A 20,130-nucleotide genomic window follows, 5' to 3' on the forward strand; every position below is an offset into this window, starting at 1 on the left:
AGAAAGAATTAATCAGAGAACAATGGCTCTTTCAAGGATTTACTGCAAAAGCACATTAATTGGACTGCACCCCTGCATGTACCAGAGGCAGAAAACAGATCAATACTCCAGAAAGCAACCTCCTAAAGGAGCTCTTGTTCAGTAGAACACTGCTTGGAAGGGCAAACTCAGGAGTGTAAGCATAGAAAATACCTTCTTTTGTCTGTTTCTACAGAAAGGGAGTTGAGTGCTATAGAGGGTAAGGCGGATGGAGACAAGGGCATCCCTGTTTACAGACAAGATTGCACCAAAAATGCCTGACTTACATAAACAATTTGTTCTCTCGTTTCTGTAAGCAATCCAGCTAGACCACAAATAGCACCCTGAGTGCTCAGGTGAAAAGTTCTTGCAAGTCATCGTTCTGAGAATATGCTCTGAAAAGCAGAGCCCAAGGCTGTTACATCAACCACAGACCTCTGTATACCATGACTAGATGCTGGTGAGTCATGTCATGCATAAACCAGCAGCATGTGAGCCCTTCATAACCAATCCAGTAAAATTTATTGTTCTTAATTTGCAATTAACTCAGCCTAAATTGATGTAATTGGGAGACTCTGACTCTTAGCATTTTTATGAGTATTTTTAAATCTTATTTATCAAATAAATGGATATTCTGTTTCTGAAATGACATAAATGAGTATTACTTTTTTCTAAATGAAGCAATGCTTCATTTCACCCAGTAAAGGAGCCAAACCCTAGTTTGTTGGTATTTGGTCTGTGTCTGGCTGCGAAACTAGTTGATACCCTTAAATCCTGCCCCAAATGAACTTTTTTGCAAAGTTGTGTCTTACAGCACAAATGAGGATTTACATCAACACACTGACTCAGATCCTGCCTGAAACCACAACCGGGTTTATGTTGCTGTAAGAGCGACCAGAGTTTGGCTTCCTCCCTCTTTCTTTTTTTTTTCCTTATAAAAATATCTACTCTAATTCTAACATGGAGTGCAGGATAAGCCCAAAACAACTTCTCCTATGTCATGGGAGCTGGCCAGGGGTGGCACCTGGGTGGGCTTGCACTGCGCAGTACCAGCAGGAGCAGGAGCGTGTCGCTAGGCAACACAGGTAACCATGGATACCTGCATCCTCGATGGCCTGTGGGTTTTCAAGATTAGTCATTCATCTGGAAAAAACAGGTTAAAAATAAATAAAAATTAATGTGTCATAATACAACTCTGCCTCTGCATAAATGTTATTGTAATGACGAGGCGCAGTTTAATAAACCTTACTTTACTGGGACTTGTTTGCTCCACCTCAAGACTCAGAGAGCTCTAGGTCATAGAATCATAGAATCACAGAATGCCTTGGATTGGAACAGACCTTAAGGGTGACTTAATTCCACAACTCTGCCATGGGCACCTTCCACCAGACCAGATTACTCAAAGCCCCTTCCAACCTGGCCTTGAGCACTTCCAGGGGTGGGACATGGTTGCTCACTTTCAAATATTTTGGGCTGTGGCACAGACCTTTGGCCAAGGGTCACATGTTTTTAAGCCCTTTATTAGGGAAATACCCTGGAGCTTTAAATGCTACGAGAAAAGCAGTAGAGTTCCTTTACATATAAATTGCTCAGTGAGACTGACTATGCCTTCTCCAGAAAGGTGACATTGGTGTTCAGTTGGTAGGTATGATTGCTTGCTGATTAATACTAAAGTTGTCAGTAATCATATGCCCACAAATAATGCTCTCCCACTTGTTATCTTTCATGTGCTTGAGATTTCCAATTAGCAAAGGCAGCTCAGAGAGAGCAGCATCCTGGAGGCCACACTAGCAGGGACAAAGGGCAGCCAGGGTCACCAGCACCTTCCCTTCACCTCTTGCAGGAATGAGATTGTGTAAATACACACACATGATTTTAACAAAGCCACAAAACCTCCAAAATCCTTGGCAGTCCCTGACCACTACATCCTGAGCAAAATCCCCTCCCATTTCCAAGCCTGGGAACCCATTACACCCTACACTTATGTGCCTCACTGCACATATACCTGAGATACTTGTATTACCAGTCTTTTTCCTACCACTTCTTTCACCTAATACTAAATAGTTGAGTCAATAAAATCAATCTGTAGTTAGTATAGGCATTCATGGGAGTGTGGATTTTTCTTTGCACCAGTGGTATAATCAAAGTAATTACCTCAGCCATTCCCTGTAGGGTCTTGTAAATAAATTATTGATTACTGGGCGTTTGAGGGATGTTGATAAGAATTAGAGTTTACAGCAAGAGCTCTCCTTACTCCAACAGAAGAAATTGTAAAAACACATCAAGGAGCTCAGTTGGTAATTAGAAAGTAATGTTTCTTATAATCTGTGATATGCTTGCTACTATAAATATGAATATAAAGAAATAAGCAAATGAAGTAATGATAATACACACACTGTATATATTATCTATCTTTCCTTAGTTAAAGTAGTTTACTTGGTTTACCATAGGAATGAGGCAAGCTTGCCCTGTGACTTACTTTAATCTGCTTATTCAACTCTTTATTAAAATCATGCTTTTCAGCTGTGATTGCTAAGCCAATACACAGTGTGAGCAAAAAGCTTATGAAAATCTGTGTAAACTATTTTGATCAGTCTTAACCAAAAGTTGAATCTGCCTTCAAACAAGGACCCCTTTTTTTTTTTCTATGAAGCCCTTCAGGAAATCCCACTGCAAATATTCTTAAGCTTAAAAGGTAGCTTCTGAGGATTCCATTTGCTTGCTAGAAACACTAAATTTGATTTACTGTGCATTTTAGAAAAACAGGGAAGGGAGAAAACAATTTCTCTGACTCAGTCATACACTTGTAATACTGAAACAGTCATAAACTACACTTCGATGAATCTTGTGGTTGGGCTTCAGTGATGTTGACTTCCTTGGACTAAAGAATTTGGAAATAACTCCATAATTTAATAGAATTTGCTTCATGAAGCCTAAACGTATAGGCACACCTCTACAGCGTCCTTGCATAGTTGCACAGTTAACAGAGGTTCTGATTCACAATCAGGAAAAGGCTTTTCCTCAATCAGAGATGTAAAGAAGGAACAAAGTGGTTGAAGCATGAGCCATGGGGGCTTTCATTGTAAATGATGTCTCATAGAAAAAGTCTTAGACTAGATAATTAGAATTAATATGTCTTATACTAAGGTGACAACCCAAAAACAACCCAAAGAAAGACTGGAACAAGACACAGTATAATTGATGCATATTATCAAAACCTATTTGATTTAGTAGCTAGGCTGCAAATCTCATCACAAATTTATTTTCACATGACTGCCCAGGCTTTCTGCTTTTGATTGGTTCAGAAATGCCTTGGCCTTTCTCACAGTGTTACTGCATTTCTGCTTACAAACTCAGCCAAAAACAGAGGCACATCAGACTGTAAAAAAAATGAAGGGATAAATTATTTATTAAGTAAAACAATTATATTCCTGAACATTGAAGCTGATAAAGTTGGTATCCTTATAAGTATGTACTTGATTGACTTTGGCCAGACAATGGCACATGAAACACTGCTTTTCACAAACTGTGCTGTGCAAATAAAGTTTTTCATTCCAGGTTCCCAGCTTTTTTTCATGCACATTCTAATAGGATATAAATTTCTACTGCAGACTTTAATTAACACTGTTCCTCACCTCTAACTGTTCATTTATTTGCATAAATCTTGGAGTTTAATTATTTTTGAAATCTCTCTACTTCTTTGCTGAATGTAGTAGAAGTCAGACAGAATTTTGCAGTTATTAGAGAAAACTCAGAAAATCACCATATATGCAGAATTACATAATTTCTGTTTGGCAAAGACACAAACAAACAAAACCCCCCAAACTTAAAACAGATAATGAAAAATGTGGATTCCAAGAGGGTTTGGACTGTATTAATCTGAAGGTTGCTACATTAAGCTGTGTCTGCACTGTAAAAGATGCAGTACTAGATTTAAAATGCAAGGGTTTCTGGACCTTAGGACCTGGAGCTGCCCATAGGAATCTACTAAAAATTTTCATTTAAATCTTGCTTTGACTTCTTTGTGCCATTACCACCTAGGAAGTTTTTGAAGACTGATTCTTGGTTCAGATTCCCAAGGGACTGCTATTAATCTCTTCATGTCTAAACTATCTCTTAAAGGATGGAAAGCTTCTTTCTCCCACTTTCTCTTCATTATTATCTATTCACTGAAGTGTTGGAGTTGGTTCTGAATGCTAAGGAGAAGCACCTCTTAGCTTACTAATGAGGACAAACACAACATTAATACAACTGCAGCAGCTTTAGAAGAATTTTCTGAGGTGATAAAATCAGTTCTTTAAATGAAGGGGTGCTGAATTTTCCTAAAGGATAAAAAGTTGTGTATGTGTTTCTTGCACAGCTCTGCAATATTTACTTTTTAACATAGTGTTGGAGTATACAGTTCATACAACATGATCAAGTGTGAGTGCTCTTAAATTTCAAACTGCATTAAATGGATCATATTTCACCATTGCTGAGCTTGTGGCTGAACACAAAATAGATTTCTCCCCAAGAGAATGCATGCAATTGTCTGTTTTTCTTAATAATTAATTTTACCACTTAATGTCCTTTAATTTAATAGGCCCATATCTGTAATAAACTACATTATTAAGATTTGTTTTCACATCTCCCCATGGTTTTCAGTGAAGTCTAACACTACTACACATAGTTCGTGAAATGCAACAATCATGGACAAATCCAAGCAGACGACAGTCATGGTGGCCAAAACTGACCCCCCCCACCTACAGTTTGGATTTGGGGGCTGAATGTGACTAGACCAGAAGTGATTTCTCATGCTGCTGAGATTCCCTTACCTGCAAGCAATGTTGCAGCTGCTGGACTTGAACAGGGCACTCAGGCCTTGTCTATACCAAGTTTGTCCACATTTGGTGTGTGCACTATCCAGAGGACAAACAAGAGGGCACATAGGTCTTCAGTGTTTTCAGACAGTGTTACCCAGCTTCCTGATCTAACCTCTACAATACTTATTTAAGAGACATGGGATAAAAAGCACAAACAGTATTGGGAATACACATTTCCTCATTTCACACGAGTTTTTCTCTTCCTGGTTCCATGAATTTTTTGCAGTCATTTTTGCACAGTGGTCCAGCTTCATCTGCACTGTTGATTATAAAGTAGTCTGGTGCTTCCCCAGACTCTAAGATAAGAAAAATGTGGTTCCAGCATCTGCCAGAAGAAGGGTGGTGACTAAGGTCTTGCATTACTTGGGCAAGTATACTAATTCCCAGGCTATTGAACAAAGGCAGGTATTGCTTCAAAGGGAACTCAGGGCTGGAAAACTGCCAGAGGATGTACCTGCTTGCAGTAAGTCCCTCCATGCCAGAGTTTCAGCCACTGAACAAAGTGTAGTGTTGATGGCAAGTGTCCATCTTGCTGAAAATACTTTTTGAATCTTAGAAAACATCTACTTTTTCTTCAAAGGTCAAAAGCAGCTCTGGCCCACATAACAAACACAATGGTAAATTGCCAGAGCTTGATTCCTCAATGACAGGTCAGCTACAGTGGCAAAGTAAAAACCTCCCACCAAAGATATTTAGAAATAGTAAGATGTGGCAATAAAACAAGAATGGTCTCTTCTGTCCATTGTAAAATATTCTATAACATCAATCAATTCTCAGCTAGACAAAAGGGAAAAAACTTAGACAAAATTTTTCTGCTTTGTTGATTGATTAGAGTTTTGTAGCTTACTTTATGAGGTTTAATTTGTGTAGGTTGCTGACTTTGGCAGGAATGTGAATCACATCTTGTAGGAGTGCCATCTGACTTCCTTTGCTCTGATGGGATCTTTTCTTTCTATGCGAAATGCCAAACAAATCTAGTAACTAAGTAAAAGATAGGCTCTTATGCAAATTCACTGCATTTGACTAACTTTCTGAAATTATTTTTCTCTGTGTAATTCACTTTGAACTTCTATAGTCACTAAAAATAATATTACTGCATCATCACAAATGTTATCTCTCCATGGTGGCACATACAGTCTTTGTCATCTGTAAGACTGCACTCTAAATTGTATGATAGCTTCTGTCGCCATAAAATGTTACTGTAACCTAACTGAAAGAAGAATTTTTAAGAGATTATAGAATCTTAAAATCATAGAATCAAAGTCGTCTAAAGTCATTGAGTCCAACTTTTGATGAAACACTATCACATCAACTATACTATAGCCCTAACTCCCACATCAGTAATTTCTTGAACATGCCCAGGGATCATGCCCACATCCCTGGGCAGTGCCTTCCAAAGGTGAACCACCCTCAGAAAAGAAATTCTTCTTGATGTTTTACCTGAACTTCTCCTGTCATAGCTTCAGGCTATTTTCTCTTGTCTCTGTCACCTGGGAGAAGAGGACAACCCCCACCTGGCTATAACCTCCTTTCTGGCAGTTGTAGGGAGTAATAAGGTCTCTCCTGAGCCTCCTTTACTCCAAGCTAAACAACCTCAGCTTCCTCAGCCACTCCTCTTAGGACTTGTATTTCAGACCCTTCACCAGCTCTGTTGCCTTTCTCTGGACACGCTTCAGCACCTCAATGTCTTTCTTGTATGAGGGGGTTGTTATGACTGAAGTGCAGGATCCAGCACTTGGTCTTGTTGAACCTCATACTGTTGGCCTCAGTCCATCAATCCAGCCTAACCAGATTCCTCTGTAGAGCCTTCCTACCCTCCAGCAGATGATAAATCAGATTAAATTTGCCTTGGTGTTTTAGTGAAATGTATGGAAGGTTTGATATCTGTCCTGATATATTTTATTCTTTATAAACATGAGTGGCACACAACAGAGACAAGTATATAGTCCACTTTTTCTAAATAAAAACATCTGATGTCATATCAAGTATTCATATACACATAAGGAAAAAGGAGGTAAAAAAAATCCCTCTTCTCCCAGTCTAGCCATCTTATATTAGGAGACAGGCTCATACATTTTATCGCAGATGTGATATTGAGAAATCTACAGGAGGAGAAATTGACAGTTGAAATTTATTTAAATCAAATTGCAAGATAAAGATTGTTGAATATTCCACTTTGATGGAGCTTAAATTCTGTTTTACACATCTGTTAAAGTGTAGATTCAGAACTGTTTCCTGTGAGAATCTGAAAGCACAGATTAGTCATCACCATCTAATTTACTAATGCCCACAGGAAACTACATTTGTATTCCACTATATTTGCACCACATCTGAAACAAGCATATTGTAGCTTGGGTCACAAAGTACATGAAAGTGAAAAGGTAGCATTACAAATCTAAAAAATTAGGCAGTCATGAACTTTTTTTAGACAACTGAAAACATTGGCAGACCCAGGTTGGTCATCTGTCTGTCTGTCTGTAGGAAGCTGCTGGTGAAATCTGTGAGCAATCCCCAATTGACTTCAGGCAAAGGTGTTTGGGCTGGTTCACCTCTGTCACTGACTGCCTTGTCAATCTTGTCTGAGAGTAGGTTAGAAATTGAGTGCACAAACATTTTGGCAGCCAAGTCATAAACACCTAGGTGGTACATTGGGGCTATTAATGGCTTCTGCTGAGGCAGACTCAGAAGGGATGTTTTCCTATAGTCTGTTTGATGCCTTTCCTGTAGTTTATGTTCCTCATCCAAAGAGTCTGTTTACTGCAGGCAAAAGATTTGTATTAGAGTGTGTTTTGAGTACCTTTCAGAGATCAGTAAAAACCCAGGATATTTGCTAAACAAGGATGTCCCTTTTCAGGGACATTATGTTTTTTTCTTGTTTTATTAGAGCAAATTGGAACATGCATGGTCATATTCATGGGCTGTGACAGTATGTGGTACAAGGAGCTTCCTTTCCAGGAATTAAATGGTGGTGCAAAGTTGAGGGTATCATTTTCTAAGTCACCTGCACACAAATGACTACATTAGGCATAGAGAACTCCAGGATTTATGACAGAACAAAGCAGCCAGCATTATTGATAGAGAAAGGGAGTAGCAAAAAGCCAAATAGTGTGCCAAAGAAACACCACTGGTTCTAGTGGTCAAAGAAATCAATTTTGAGCAGCTTTCCTCATTCTCCAGACCTGAATATTGAATTGTTCATAAATGCTTCTGCTGTTGCCACATCCCTAGACTACATACACTGAACTCTGCAGGAAGCACTACTTGACTAATTTTATTACTGTTTCTATTACTATTTCCTTTCAGATGGAAACATCTTTTTTCATCTAATGTTTCAACATGACAGTATTAGGTTATGCAAAGTAAACAATTAGTCAATAAATAGTGCCACTTAAGTAAATATTCTGTGAATAAAATATGCTTTTTTTTGCTACCTCCCTCTTTTTTCTTTTTTTTTTTTTAAACCATGTCTCCAATCATATTACAATACTATTTTTTCTTCTATGCTGCCTTTTATTTGCAATTCCAGCAAAAGTTTGCCCTTGAAATTACCAGTTCTGGCTACAAACAGGAATGAAACCTATGCTCAGGTTTATTGAGAGGCAGCCAACACAGAAAGGTGAACTGGAAGGCAAGGGCAATCGCAACACAGGGAGAACCAGAACCCCATCAGTACGACCCAGCCCGATGGGAGCCGGTGGCCAGGTTCCCCCACAGGCACAGCAAGAGATGTACCAGGTCCAAGGTCCATCCAGGGTGCTCAGGTGGGAGTGAAGGAGACAGGCTCAGACATGGATCTGAGACGTCCATCCAGAAGACCAGACACCTACACCAGAGGTCTAAGGTCCACCCAAGAGACAGGTACGTGTGCACCACAGCTCAGGCTTCAGGAGAGAAATGAAGGACAGGGAGCCCTGGAACAAAGGGTGGGGGTTCCACGTGAGGCTGGTCAGAGCCATGAAAGTCAGTTGGTCCTCTCAGGGCCTTGACATGTCTCACCATGAAGAAGTAGCATTACTTAATATGTCTTTCTCTTGCAACTTTCCTACATGAAAAAAGTTTCAGTTCAAGGGTTATACGCATATCAGAGGTATCAAAAACATTTCTTGCAAGTCTGACAGTAGAAAGTTTACCTAATGTTACATTTCTTTTATCTATCTTGAAAACCTTCTAAAGGACTATTATATGTCTTAGTACTAGTTATATATATCAACACTGGGCATAATTTCTTATCTTGCCATGTATTAAATTATTACTATTTATCCCTTATTGGTGTTTCAGTTAAGTTCTACATTGCAGGTACTGTGTACAAGTATAAAATAGAACACCAGTTTTTTTCCACAGCGGAAGCTAATTCCTGCCCACAGTAAACTTTGCTCAAGGCATTACAATTAATATAATAAATTGTAGAAAAAAAAAACAAAATGGAAAAGAAAGACCATTTCTTATGGATCAGTCTCCAGTTCTCATTCTCGGTCTAAACCTTCCCTGAGCCTGGTATTTTTCACAAGCATAAAAATTTCTTCTCAAAACTAGCTGATATTTGACAGGCATCATGTGCAATATTCTGGCATCTTTTCTTAGACAAAGAAAATTCAGTTTCCACAATAAAGATGGGTCAGAGTAAATTTCCTCTACTGCTTAGAGATTATTTCCAATTAAGAATGACTAGCAGCCAACAAAACAATGAAAAAGTTTGGCAAGATTGCGTCTGCCTCTGATTAAAATAAGATTTTCCTTGACTTCGCACAATGAAGCCAAGTTACACTTGGTACTTATTTCCTGCAGTTACGACCATGTACATCCACTTTTTATGACATCTGCTTCTCTCCTATCCCATGATCCCAAATGAATCGCTGTTATCAATGTACACTAGTATGTCTAGCCTATAAGGTTAAAGAGCAATAAAAGAGACCAAAAGAGGTATACAGGAGTAAAAATATCTCTGTTGGATAAACACAATATCTTGTAGAGCCATGAATATAAAATACAGAAACTGTAGTTTTGGTGTTCATGAAAATGAAAAGAGATTAATCAGAATCTCATTCAGCCTAGCTTCCTATAAGTTTGCTGAGCCCTTTTATAGTGTAGCTTTCCATGAAACTATTCAACCTTAGGAAACTACTTCTGTCTTCATAATCAAGACATACTAGTGAAGATTTGCAGTGAAATGCATACTGATATTTATGTCTGGTAACAGTGATATGCAAGTCCTTTAAATTGGAAATTACTACAAATGTCTAGACACTAGCCATCTGAATCATGATTTTAAATAATATAGTTTCCATCTTTCATCCTTCCATGCCAAAAACCTACATGGTTTCTTACCCACTGAACCACAAAAAGGTGACCAACTGAAAACACTTCTTAGAGATATTAAAAAATCAGCTTTCTGCTACTTCCTTGAACTTTGCTTCATGATAGAGACTGGTAGGTGTCAAGTCTGGATTTTCATCAGTGTAAGCATGGCTGAATTCTACCTCCTGATCTACAACTACAAATGATTTCTATTATTATGAGCAATAATTATCTTCAGGAATTAATATTTAATCTTCTCAGTGAATTTAGATTTTCAAGAAGCTTTTGAAAATATTCTGTCACAAAAACTCTTTGAAATGAGTCCAGTGTCAAGAGAGGAAGAGGGAAATTCCCCTCATGAATTAGTAACTGGCCAAAGAACAATCCATTAATATTAGAAACAAATGGTAGATTTTTCACAAAGAAGGAAGGCACCAGCAGAATCCCCCTGCTATCTGTATTTAGATGTATGAAATTAAACATATTCTTAAATTATCTGATTAATAGGTAAATAGCAAGCAAAAAATCTCAAAATGGTACAAAATGAATTACAAGAGTAGGCACTGGAAATGATAAGGACAAATTCCAGAATGGTCTTAGGATACAGAATATCTGCATGATAGAGAGGCAAATTAAACTTATCATTCATGAAAGCAAATTCATATCTATCACCATGATGGGAAACAAATTATAAGGTGACAAATTTACAAACTTATAAATACTAGATTTCAAATGACCATAAGGAAGGTAGATCTTATGGAAAGTTCTCAAAAAAATATTTTCAATGTTAAGAAATTATCAAAGCAGAAAATAGATTAGCAAGAACTATTATGAAAACAGCAAAGAATCAAATGGAAATAAGATACTGTGATTCTACTCCAAAGTGGCACAGTAAAAACAGAAAATAAGTATAATTGGAGATTTGGAATTAAATAAAGTAAGGTTCTTCAGTACCTAAAAAATAATAAATAAAATAAAATACAGGAAAATCAGCGAGAAGTATGTAGAAACTGTGAAAGGCACACAGAGGGTGAACAGGGAATAATGATTCACTGTTTCCCATAATATAAAGACAAGGTGGAGCACGATGAAATTACCAGGCAACTGATTTAGAACAAATAAAAGGAAGTATTTTTTCATGTGGCACATAATAAAACTGTATCACTCATTGCTACAGAATATCGTAGATGACGAAAATAGAAATAGGCTCAAAAAGCAATTAGACGAAATTAATTAATGAATTAATGCAAAATCTCCAGCCTCAGATGGCTAAAATTTCTAATGTCATAACCATGGGAAAAAAATAATTCTGTGCTCGTCTTTCCTAAAATATCTGCTAGAAGCCATTGTTAGAGATAGATCAGTAAGGCAGACAGAGCTTATACTTTGACACAAGAGTTCAACTGTTTTGAGGATTATTTTTTGTGGGAAGTATGGACATCACTCCTATTCTAGAGTGAGCATATTTTAAAACAAAAGTCATGCTTGGACTTTGTATTAGTGGTTGCAAGCTAGAGATGAAATTACTGGTTTGATGCTGCCCCAACTCTGGCAATGAATAGAAGCTTTTGTCATTTGATGGCTGGTTTGTATGACAGAGTCAGTCTGATTCCCAGAGGTGAGATGACTGCATCATAAAACCATACTCACAAATCAAACCTCAAATGAAAAGCCCCTTATTTCAGTATACTTCAGTGCTCGTCATTAGAAAAGCACATGGATTGGGATACATCACAATACTTGCACTCATAACCAATTATTGTATGCAAGGTCAAAAAATGTTCTTCTGCAAACACTTAGTAATGTAATTGGAGAGTAATTTTCCAAACATTTTTGATACTATTCAGGATAATTCTCTGCACCCAGCAGTTTTTAGGTCTGGGGCCCCTGTCTAATTTTACATAGTCTAGGGACTGAAAATTTCAATTTATTTCTCCGTTCAGTATTGATGGAAGAGCTCCAGTCTAGAATATGGCCAGTGACAAGACAGGTATTACTGTAGGAAGTACCAGTGGAGCCCATTTTAGGGGACTTCATTACTTTCAGTGATGAGGCTGAACTGGAGTTTTGCCTATTCATTTAACATGTGTTTTCCTAATAATTAAGGAGGTGTGCTGTTGAGTAGCCAAGGGAAGGTGTAAGCAGGGAAAGGAAAAAAAAATCCAGAAGCATAGATCTTTTCATATTTTTTTCACTAATGCTTTAGTTTGTACTGAGTCCTGAACACAGTGGAGGGTTTATAAACCACTGAAAACTAAAAGTTAGTTCAGAAAAGCCAATATCACTGAGGCTTTTCCTCCTTGACTATTCTGAGGAATTTAAATACTGTAATAATTATTTTGTGGAATATATTTGTTTTTCATCAGTGTTAAACAGTGTTCCTTGGAAGTCAGGCAGATTGCAGGGTGTGTGGACTCTGATGCATATTGTGCTCTGCAGAAACAATCATTAGAGGGTCAGATACCACAGATGATAAATCAGATACAGATATGCAAGAGATTTTACATCCCTGCCAAGGAAAGACAATTTTAAGTTGTTAGAATCCTGACAAATCCATAACTACAAGGTTCCATGAGAACAGAGCAAACAAGGCTGTTTACTCATAATTTAAGGAGTTTTAGTTGTTAAATGTATTGAGAAGAGACAACCTCTTGATAGCTGCTAAATTCTAGATGGTCTGAGATATGACTGCATGCTTTCTGTCAATTTGGTTTAGTCAGATTACCACGCAGCACCATCTTAATTCAGGCACCAAATAGCTGTAAATTTGCCAACAATGTCAAATCTTTACTTACTGCTGAAATGATGCTATGAAGTCTGAGGTCAAGAATAGGCAGCAGTGGGAAGATGGCAGGAACTTCTTGCACAGACATGACACAAGGGTTGCATTTCACAGTGATCAGCATCTGAAAGACATCAGCAAGCACCTAATTGTCTATAAATCTCTGTATTTACCAGTTCATCAGGGCAAAGTCTAATCTAAAGATATTTAAATTCAATACACCTGCTACACAATAAGACAGACTACAAATTAATTCTTTTTAAATTTTAGCTTTCTTGAAACAAAAGCAAACAAATAAATGAGAGAAAATAATGTTTTCATTTGGTCTTTCAATGCTAAATTCATCATTTGTAGTGTTTACACAATGATGGATTTCTGAGGTGTAGATTCACTCAAAGGCCACCCAACAATATTGCCCTCAAACAGAAAAGGATTGATTTAGCTGAGGTTTTTAGTAAGAGGGTTTCACTCCAGCTATTTATTTCTGCCCTCTCAGGAGATAACCTCTCATTTTGCACAAAATTGCAAGATCAGCATAACCCTAAAGATTTCTATCATATTTTCTTATTTCACTTATTTTTCTGGTTTTGCATTTACATGTGACTTAGAATGGAAGCACATCTGCAAAAGGAATCAATTCTGTTCTGCAAATTTTTATTAGGCTGATACATGTATAAAACAGGAAATAATATGTTTATATCCTATTTCTCATTCTCTGTCTAAGAGTATGAACACATCACTTTCCATCATGCTCCTGCCTTGAACCTTCCCCACTGGTCTGAAATGACCTTGTCCATCAGTTTTATATTTCTATTCTGCTGTGTATTCTATACCTTCAGAGGCACACAAATAAACCATTTAATCCTGTAAATACCATGGAAGTGTTTCTGCTTGTTCTTTGGCTACACTTTATTGTCTTTGTCATATGATAATTGATTCAAACTCTTTCCAATCCTATTTCCCAGCCCCTAAACAAAGGAAAGAAAATTACCTTTCCTCCCATATTTTCCTGTTAGGTTATTAACACTGAGTTGTTTGCAATCAAAACCTGTTGGCAACACAACTTGTTAGAGCTTGTGATACTTCACTGATAAGGCATGTCTGCACTATACATTTTGATAAACTGCTAATAAATGCATTCTGATAAATGCAACCATACATTCTGATTAAATAGTAAATAGAGTAAGATATAGCTGCACATTGCACATCTTTCAGATGCTGGTACCTCATATGGAACATCTTTCCCTAAACAAGTTCTTTGCTTGATCAGTTTGATCAGTCAAACTGCAACTGTTCCTTGATAACTGAATAGTGTAAGCTCTGAGATATAGGGTTGGTCCAATAGAAGTTTACACTTCTGCTGATGTCTTTATTTGCATCCCCTGTGAGATATTAAAGTTGTAATCAGAATAGCAACACAGAGGTCTTAAGTCAGATGCCCCGAGTGCAGAGGAGGATTAAATGAATGTTTGAAGTTGCTACTGACTTTGGCTGTTTGCCTCACTCCTTCTCTGAGGCCACTAGTGAATACCTGAGGAACCTGAGGAAACAAAGTGCATTTTAAAGTTCTCCAGGAAACTCTATCGGATATTATTCCAAATTATGGGAAGATCGCTTCATCCTTTCTAGAGATAATGACCTTGTTTCTGGATCTGTTAATGGCTTTTCTGGAGAGTGCACAAGCATCTCCTATTGTGTACATCTAAATGTATGTGCTGTGGCTTCTAACTGTGTTCCATTTTATTTTATGGGCACATAACAGGGTTCTGGGTGTTCTGCAAACAGGGACATCTTATGGGTTGGATTTCAAACCCATTCTGGTTCTACAGACATATGAATTTGTAGCAATGAAGTCCAGCCTGGAATCCTACCCTAGTCTCCCTTTCCTCTCTGGAGCTGCAGCCTGTCTGTGTAAAGCACATATATATCCCATAGACCTATTTCCCTTTCACATTACAGCCACATAAGGACTGATTTCACAAACTGAACACAGTCTTTCCTCCATATGCAGGCACCAAGCTTTTTGAAACAATTCATCACTCTCTTCCACGTGACCTGTTCTATCAGCTCTGTACATTTCTCTCCCCAAGCAGAATCAGTTAATCTTCAGGGAACAATAACATCCTCTTTGCTGAAGGATATCCAGCAGACAAAACCATGTTACATGACTTATGATATAAACATTTTGCAAAACTTTGCTTTTCCAGTGACACACAGATATTTCTTGCCTGGGTGTTTGCCTGTTTTTGCAGTACTCTGTTGCAGTATCATGGCACCTGAATCTCCATAGACACAGTTCTTAGTGAGCTTTCAGTAAGACTTTAAGAGGCTTCTACCTCTATCATTAAATAAAACTCTTGACTGCATCTGATTTAATTTTTTACTGTTTATTCAAAGTCCTCTTCATCATAGGTTACAGTTACTTGAGGAATGGTGAAACAATGGCAGAAGGCCGAACTATGTTTACATTAACACTTGTTATCTTCTTCTGCACAAGGATATACTAACTACAAGAAGAGCTTTACACAGGACTATATTTTCACACAGTTATACACAATTCTAAAACCTAAACACACCATGCAAACTATCTGACATCACACAGCTATAGCTAAAAATTAGGTAATACATATTTTATAAAATTGCTGGATCCAAGCAGTCTTGCCTATTGTATTTTTAACTTTATATAAAAAGCTCTTAAGATGTGTTCTGTGGAGCTTCTGCAGGCTTCTTCCCTCACTTCTGCACCAGCTCAAGGTCTCTAGACAAATTTCATTCTTATCTCAGCAGCTTGCATCTGCAAATTTGTTCTTGGTTCACTAGCCTGAAAATGTATGTATTCCAACAATAGACATATGAATCCAGTCTTCTCTCAGATTAAGGAAATAGTGGTTTTCATATCCTTGCCTGAAACAGACCACTTGCTGCCCTTGCTGTGGTCTTAGGTACTCCAGAATATCAAGGAGAAAGACAGTTCTGAGCTCACAGCAGAGCACAGCAGGAAATGAAACCAATTCTCCAAGGCCTAGATTCAAGTAAAGAACTGCTAGCAGTCACTCATTCCTCCTTGGCATGTGATACAAGGGAATGTCACTGTCTCCATGTAAAAAATCTGCATCCATTCATAATCCTTACATCATAATTTTCTGCCAACATCCATTTTCCTCTTTAAAAACTCATAAGTATTGTGGAATGAGGATGGAACCCATAGAGGTTATAATGGTCAGTCTGGACTGCACAATTTCTTCTCTGTAGGTGTTGCACTGAGCTCAGCAGTAATTCAGAGGCTGGGGACACATGAATACTCACCTGTAAATGTTCTTCCTGTGCCGTATTTATGTTCTCACCCCAGCCCAGGTGAGAAGTCAAATAGAAGCATTGGCTACATGTGGCAGACTCAGCTTCCAGTGCGATTGCCTCCTGAGGCAGCCATCGAGCTCTGAAGCAAAAACCATAGAGAAGTGCTGGATATTGCAGATTTGTGAAAAATAAAGGAAGATTCATGTGTTGGCTTTGACTGGGATAGTGTTAGACACAAGATAACAAAGATGACATGAAAGAAACAAGAAAAACTAGCACAAAATCATAATACATGACTTTTCCAGAGCAGGCAGTGACCATTCATGACCTGACCTTGCAAATACATGTTGAATGGGTCCTAATCTGCTCTTCCAGATAATCTGGCTCTGCACAATATAGCATAACTCCTTTTATCATTTGACTTTGTAACTATGTCTAAAATCAATAAACCCTATGTTCTCAAACCTGCAAGTTCTATAAATTCATATTCAAATTCCACCAGACAGTAAAGAAAGACTGTCTTGTGTTAATAGAACATGAGACTAAATTTTATCATTACTTACTGAAAAGCATAATATGAGAAAACCTTTTGCTTTTATATTTTAAAACACTAACTTCAGAGTTTTTTCACTAACAAACTGTGTGTTGATTATCAAACTGTTGTTGCCTAGATAGGTGGGCAACATAGAGCTCAGAGTCCCATTCAGTCAGTCCCTGAATGCTTCCCCATCCCTGGAAATGTCCAAGGGCATATTGGATAGGGCTCTGAGCAAGATGACCTGGCTGAAAATGTCCCTGCTTATTGCGGGGGGTTTGGACAAGATGGCCTTTAAACGTCCCTTCCAACCCAAACTTTTGCTTGATTCCATAAGAAACAATAAAGCAAGAGCTAAAAGAATGGCTTGTGTTGATGGCAAAGGACAAAACTGACAGCAACCAAACTGGCAAATACTGAGAAGTGCGTTTTTGTCACGATCAGAGGACCTGTGGTCTGAGAACAGAAGGATGCAGATAAAGAAAACACCATGTTGTATATATCATTCCTGTTTCTTTTATCCTAATAGGAAAGCAAATTGTAACCTTAAAGGTACCTCAGATGAGGAAATATATACAATGGGTAAGCCATTGTCAAAGATTCATGAAAAGAGAAATTAAATTCTGAAAAAGAAAAATCACCCAGAAATAATGCTTGATTTCTAAATGGTATTGAACAGCAGTGCAAAAATCCAATTGTGTTCACCAGTAAGTAGGAAGGCAAGAGTCACAGAGAGGAATCAACAACCACATCTTTCCCACTGAGGTAACACACAGATGATCCTTGCTAGACCACTCAGACAAGCACATCTCTGTGCTTATAAGTGGGTATGAGTGAATGAAAATCTAGGGTTAACTGAAATCTGGGGAGTTAAAAATAGTTTTCTCTAATTTCTCACAAGTTTCTCACAAATTTTTCTCCATGAATGACCCACAAAGCTGAGGAGAAAAAGGATGTAACTTCACTATCACATTAAACACCAAAATTTAAGTGTTATAGGTATCTAAGCAGTGAAACTGTTATGTTTGCTAGTAAAGTCATAGCTTTAATGTCTGCTCTAAGGTGAACTAAACTGCTCTTTTGACTCCATGTTGATTAGATTTCCATTGACTATAATGGGGCCAAAGGCATGTCTGTATGCATTTAAATATTAAAAAACCCTGAAATGAAAGGTCTTAATGTCTAGACCAGTATCACTGTCTTGCATATGTCTTGCTCTGCATGCCATCTGTCTTTATATGTGCCTTTAAATCATCTTTCTGCATTTTTTTACTAAAGTCCCTCTATTTTTGATGATAGACATTTTAATGTGACCAATTTGTATATTTTCTGACTTTGCTCAAATAACAGCATTAAATATTTTTAACTCATGCTTAAATAGTGTATTTCTTGAATTCATGTTTCATTTTGTGTAGTAGAACTGTCAAAAATTGGCATATTCATAACTGCTCTAGTTGTTTGGTGTAATTTATGCTTAGTGCAAGAGCATGAATGAAAACTGGGTTACTGCTTCCTGAAAGTTTATCAATGAACAGATTACGTAATGTGAAATTCACTACATCTGGAGCAATTATTTGCTGTTTAGATCATATAAATGTTCCATTTTTCACAGATAACATGCCATGGAAAAATGTTCAGATATTTCCATTGAAACAGATCAGATTGCATTTTACTTTTTATAGTAAGAGTAAACTCTTGTTTAGTCACATATAAACATTCATATCTCGTGATAAAGTAAATCCTCTTTGCATTTGGCTGATGATAGCTTCAGTGCTGAATGAAATACTTTCAGTTTCCAAAGAATGAGACTAAATGTCTCTTTTTTTTTCCTGGCTATTCTTGTGTGTAAGCTCGCTATGACTACACAGTTGTGAGAGTACCAGTAGAAGACAAGACTCTGGGGTTTCATTAGCCATTTTTTGCTGTTTAGACCTGTGAAGTACCTTAACTTTCATTTTTGTGTTTCTTTATGCGTGGTGTTCATTGTATAGTCCAGAATGTCATATAATTCAGTAGGCAAACAAACTTTAACAAATCTTGTACTTTGCAAAATTTTGTGTTTTAAATCTATTTTACTCATCTTCAACACCAGTTGATTTTTGAATGAAGTCAAAATCACAGAATCACAGAATAGATAAGGTTGGAAGAGATCAAAGTGAATTATCTGGTCCATCCTCCCTGCTCAGGCAGGATCATTCTAGAGCACATTGCACAAGATTGTTTCCAGATGGTTCTTGAATGTCTCCAGTGAGGGAGACTCCACAACCTCTCTGGGCAACCTGTTCCAGTGCTCAGTGATACACACAGTAAAGTTCTTCCTCAGGTTCAGGTGAAACATCCTGTGCATTGTTTCTGCTTGTTCTGTTTTGTCCTATTGCTTGACACTACCGAGAAGAGCTTGGGTCCATCCTCTCATCACCCTCCCTTCAGAGACTTACAGACACTGATGAGGCCCCTTTCAGCTCTCTTTTCTTGAAGCTGAACAGGTCCAGCTCCTTTAGCCTATCATTGTAAGAGAGATGCTCCAGTCCCTCAGTCATCTCCGTGGCCCTCCACTAGACCCATTCCAGGAGCTCCACATCTTTCTTGTACTGAGAAGCCCACAACTGGACACATCACTTCAGATTTGTCTCACTAGGACTGAATAGAGGGGCAGGATAACCTCCCTTGACTTGGTCACAACCCTCTGGAATCTGCTGTTCAGTCAGTTCTCAAGTCCTGATTATTCTTCCTGCTGTTACACACTAAAAGACCCTTCAAAACTTCATTTTGATTGTGTTTATGTTTGCCTAGATCTGGGTCACTTTAGAGTGTTCCAGAAGAAGTATCTGCTTGCTTCCTCCCTGTGGTTATGGTGTGAAGCCAAGGAAAGAATGTTGAACTCACAGTGCAGGAGGAATGGGAATGCTTCCTCACAAACAGGCACCACTTTTTCATCCTTTTAATTGGAGCTGGAACCTGTGGAGTTTTACAAAGGGTTCTGCATCCTTCCACCCACACACCTTTGACAGAGCTGAGCGTAGTGGGGCTCTGAGCAACTTGATCTGGTTAAAGATGTCCCTGCTTGCTGTAGAAAAGTTGGAACTAAATGACCTTTCAAGGTATCTTAAACCCCAAATCATTCTGTGATTCATGCCTTCTTTGCTGATTGTATCACTGTAGTCTTGGATATTCCTGCAGATATTAGTAAAGTTTTATTTCCTTGTTTTTTACATCCAAGAGGCCAATATGTCTAAGTGCAAGGGAAAAGAGCTCTAGAGGTGATAGAGTAAGCCTTCCACTAGTCCACGTATATCCTGTCCCTGGTGCAATGTGCACAGAAGTTTTCAAGTCCCATCAAT

The 20,130-nt window shown here is 38.0% G+C and overlaps 1 protein-coding gene across 1 annotated transcript in view; it reads right to left on the reverse strand.

Moving 5' to 3' along the window:
• The window catches only part of LGSN (lengsin, lens protein with glutamine synthetase domain), a 50,331-nt gene extending 37,250 nt beyond the window's left edge, over nt 1–13,081 (reverse strand). Inside the window, exon 1 of the mRNA XM_071547826.1 lies at nt 12,971–13,081. Coding sequence (XP_071403927.1) covers nt 12,971–13,081 — 111 coding nt within the window. The remainder of the gene's footprint in view (nt 1–12,970) is intronic.
• Nucleotides 13,082–20,130: the final 7,049 nt, after the last annotated feature.

Source organism: Pithys albifrons, chromosome 2, assembly GCF_047495875.1.
Source record: "Pithys albifrons albifrons isolate INPA30051 chromosome 2, PitAlb_v1, whole genome shotgun sequence".
Lineage (NCBI taxonomy): Eukaryota > Metazoa > Chordata > Aves > Passeriformes > Thamnophilidae > Pithys > Pithys albifrons.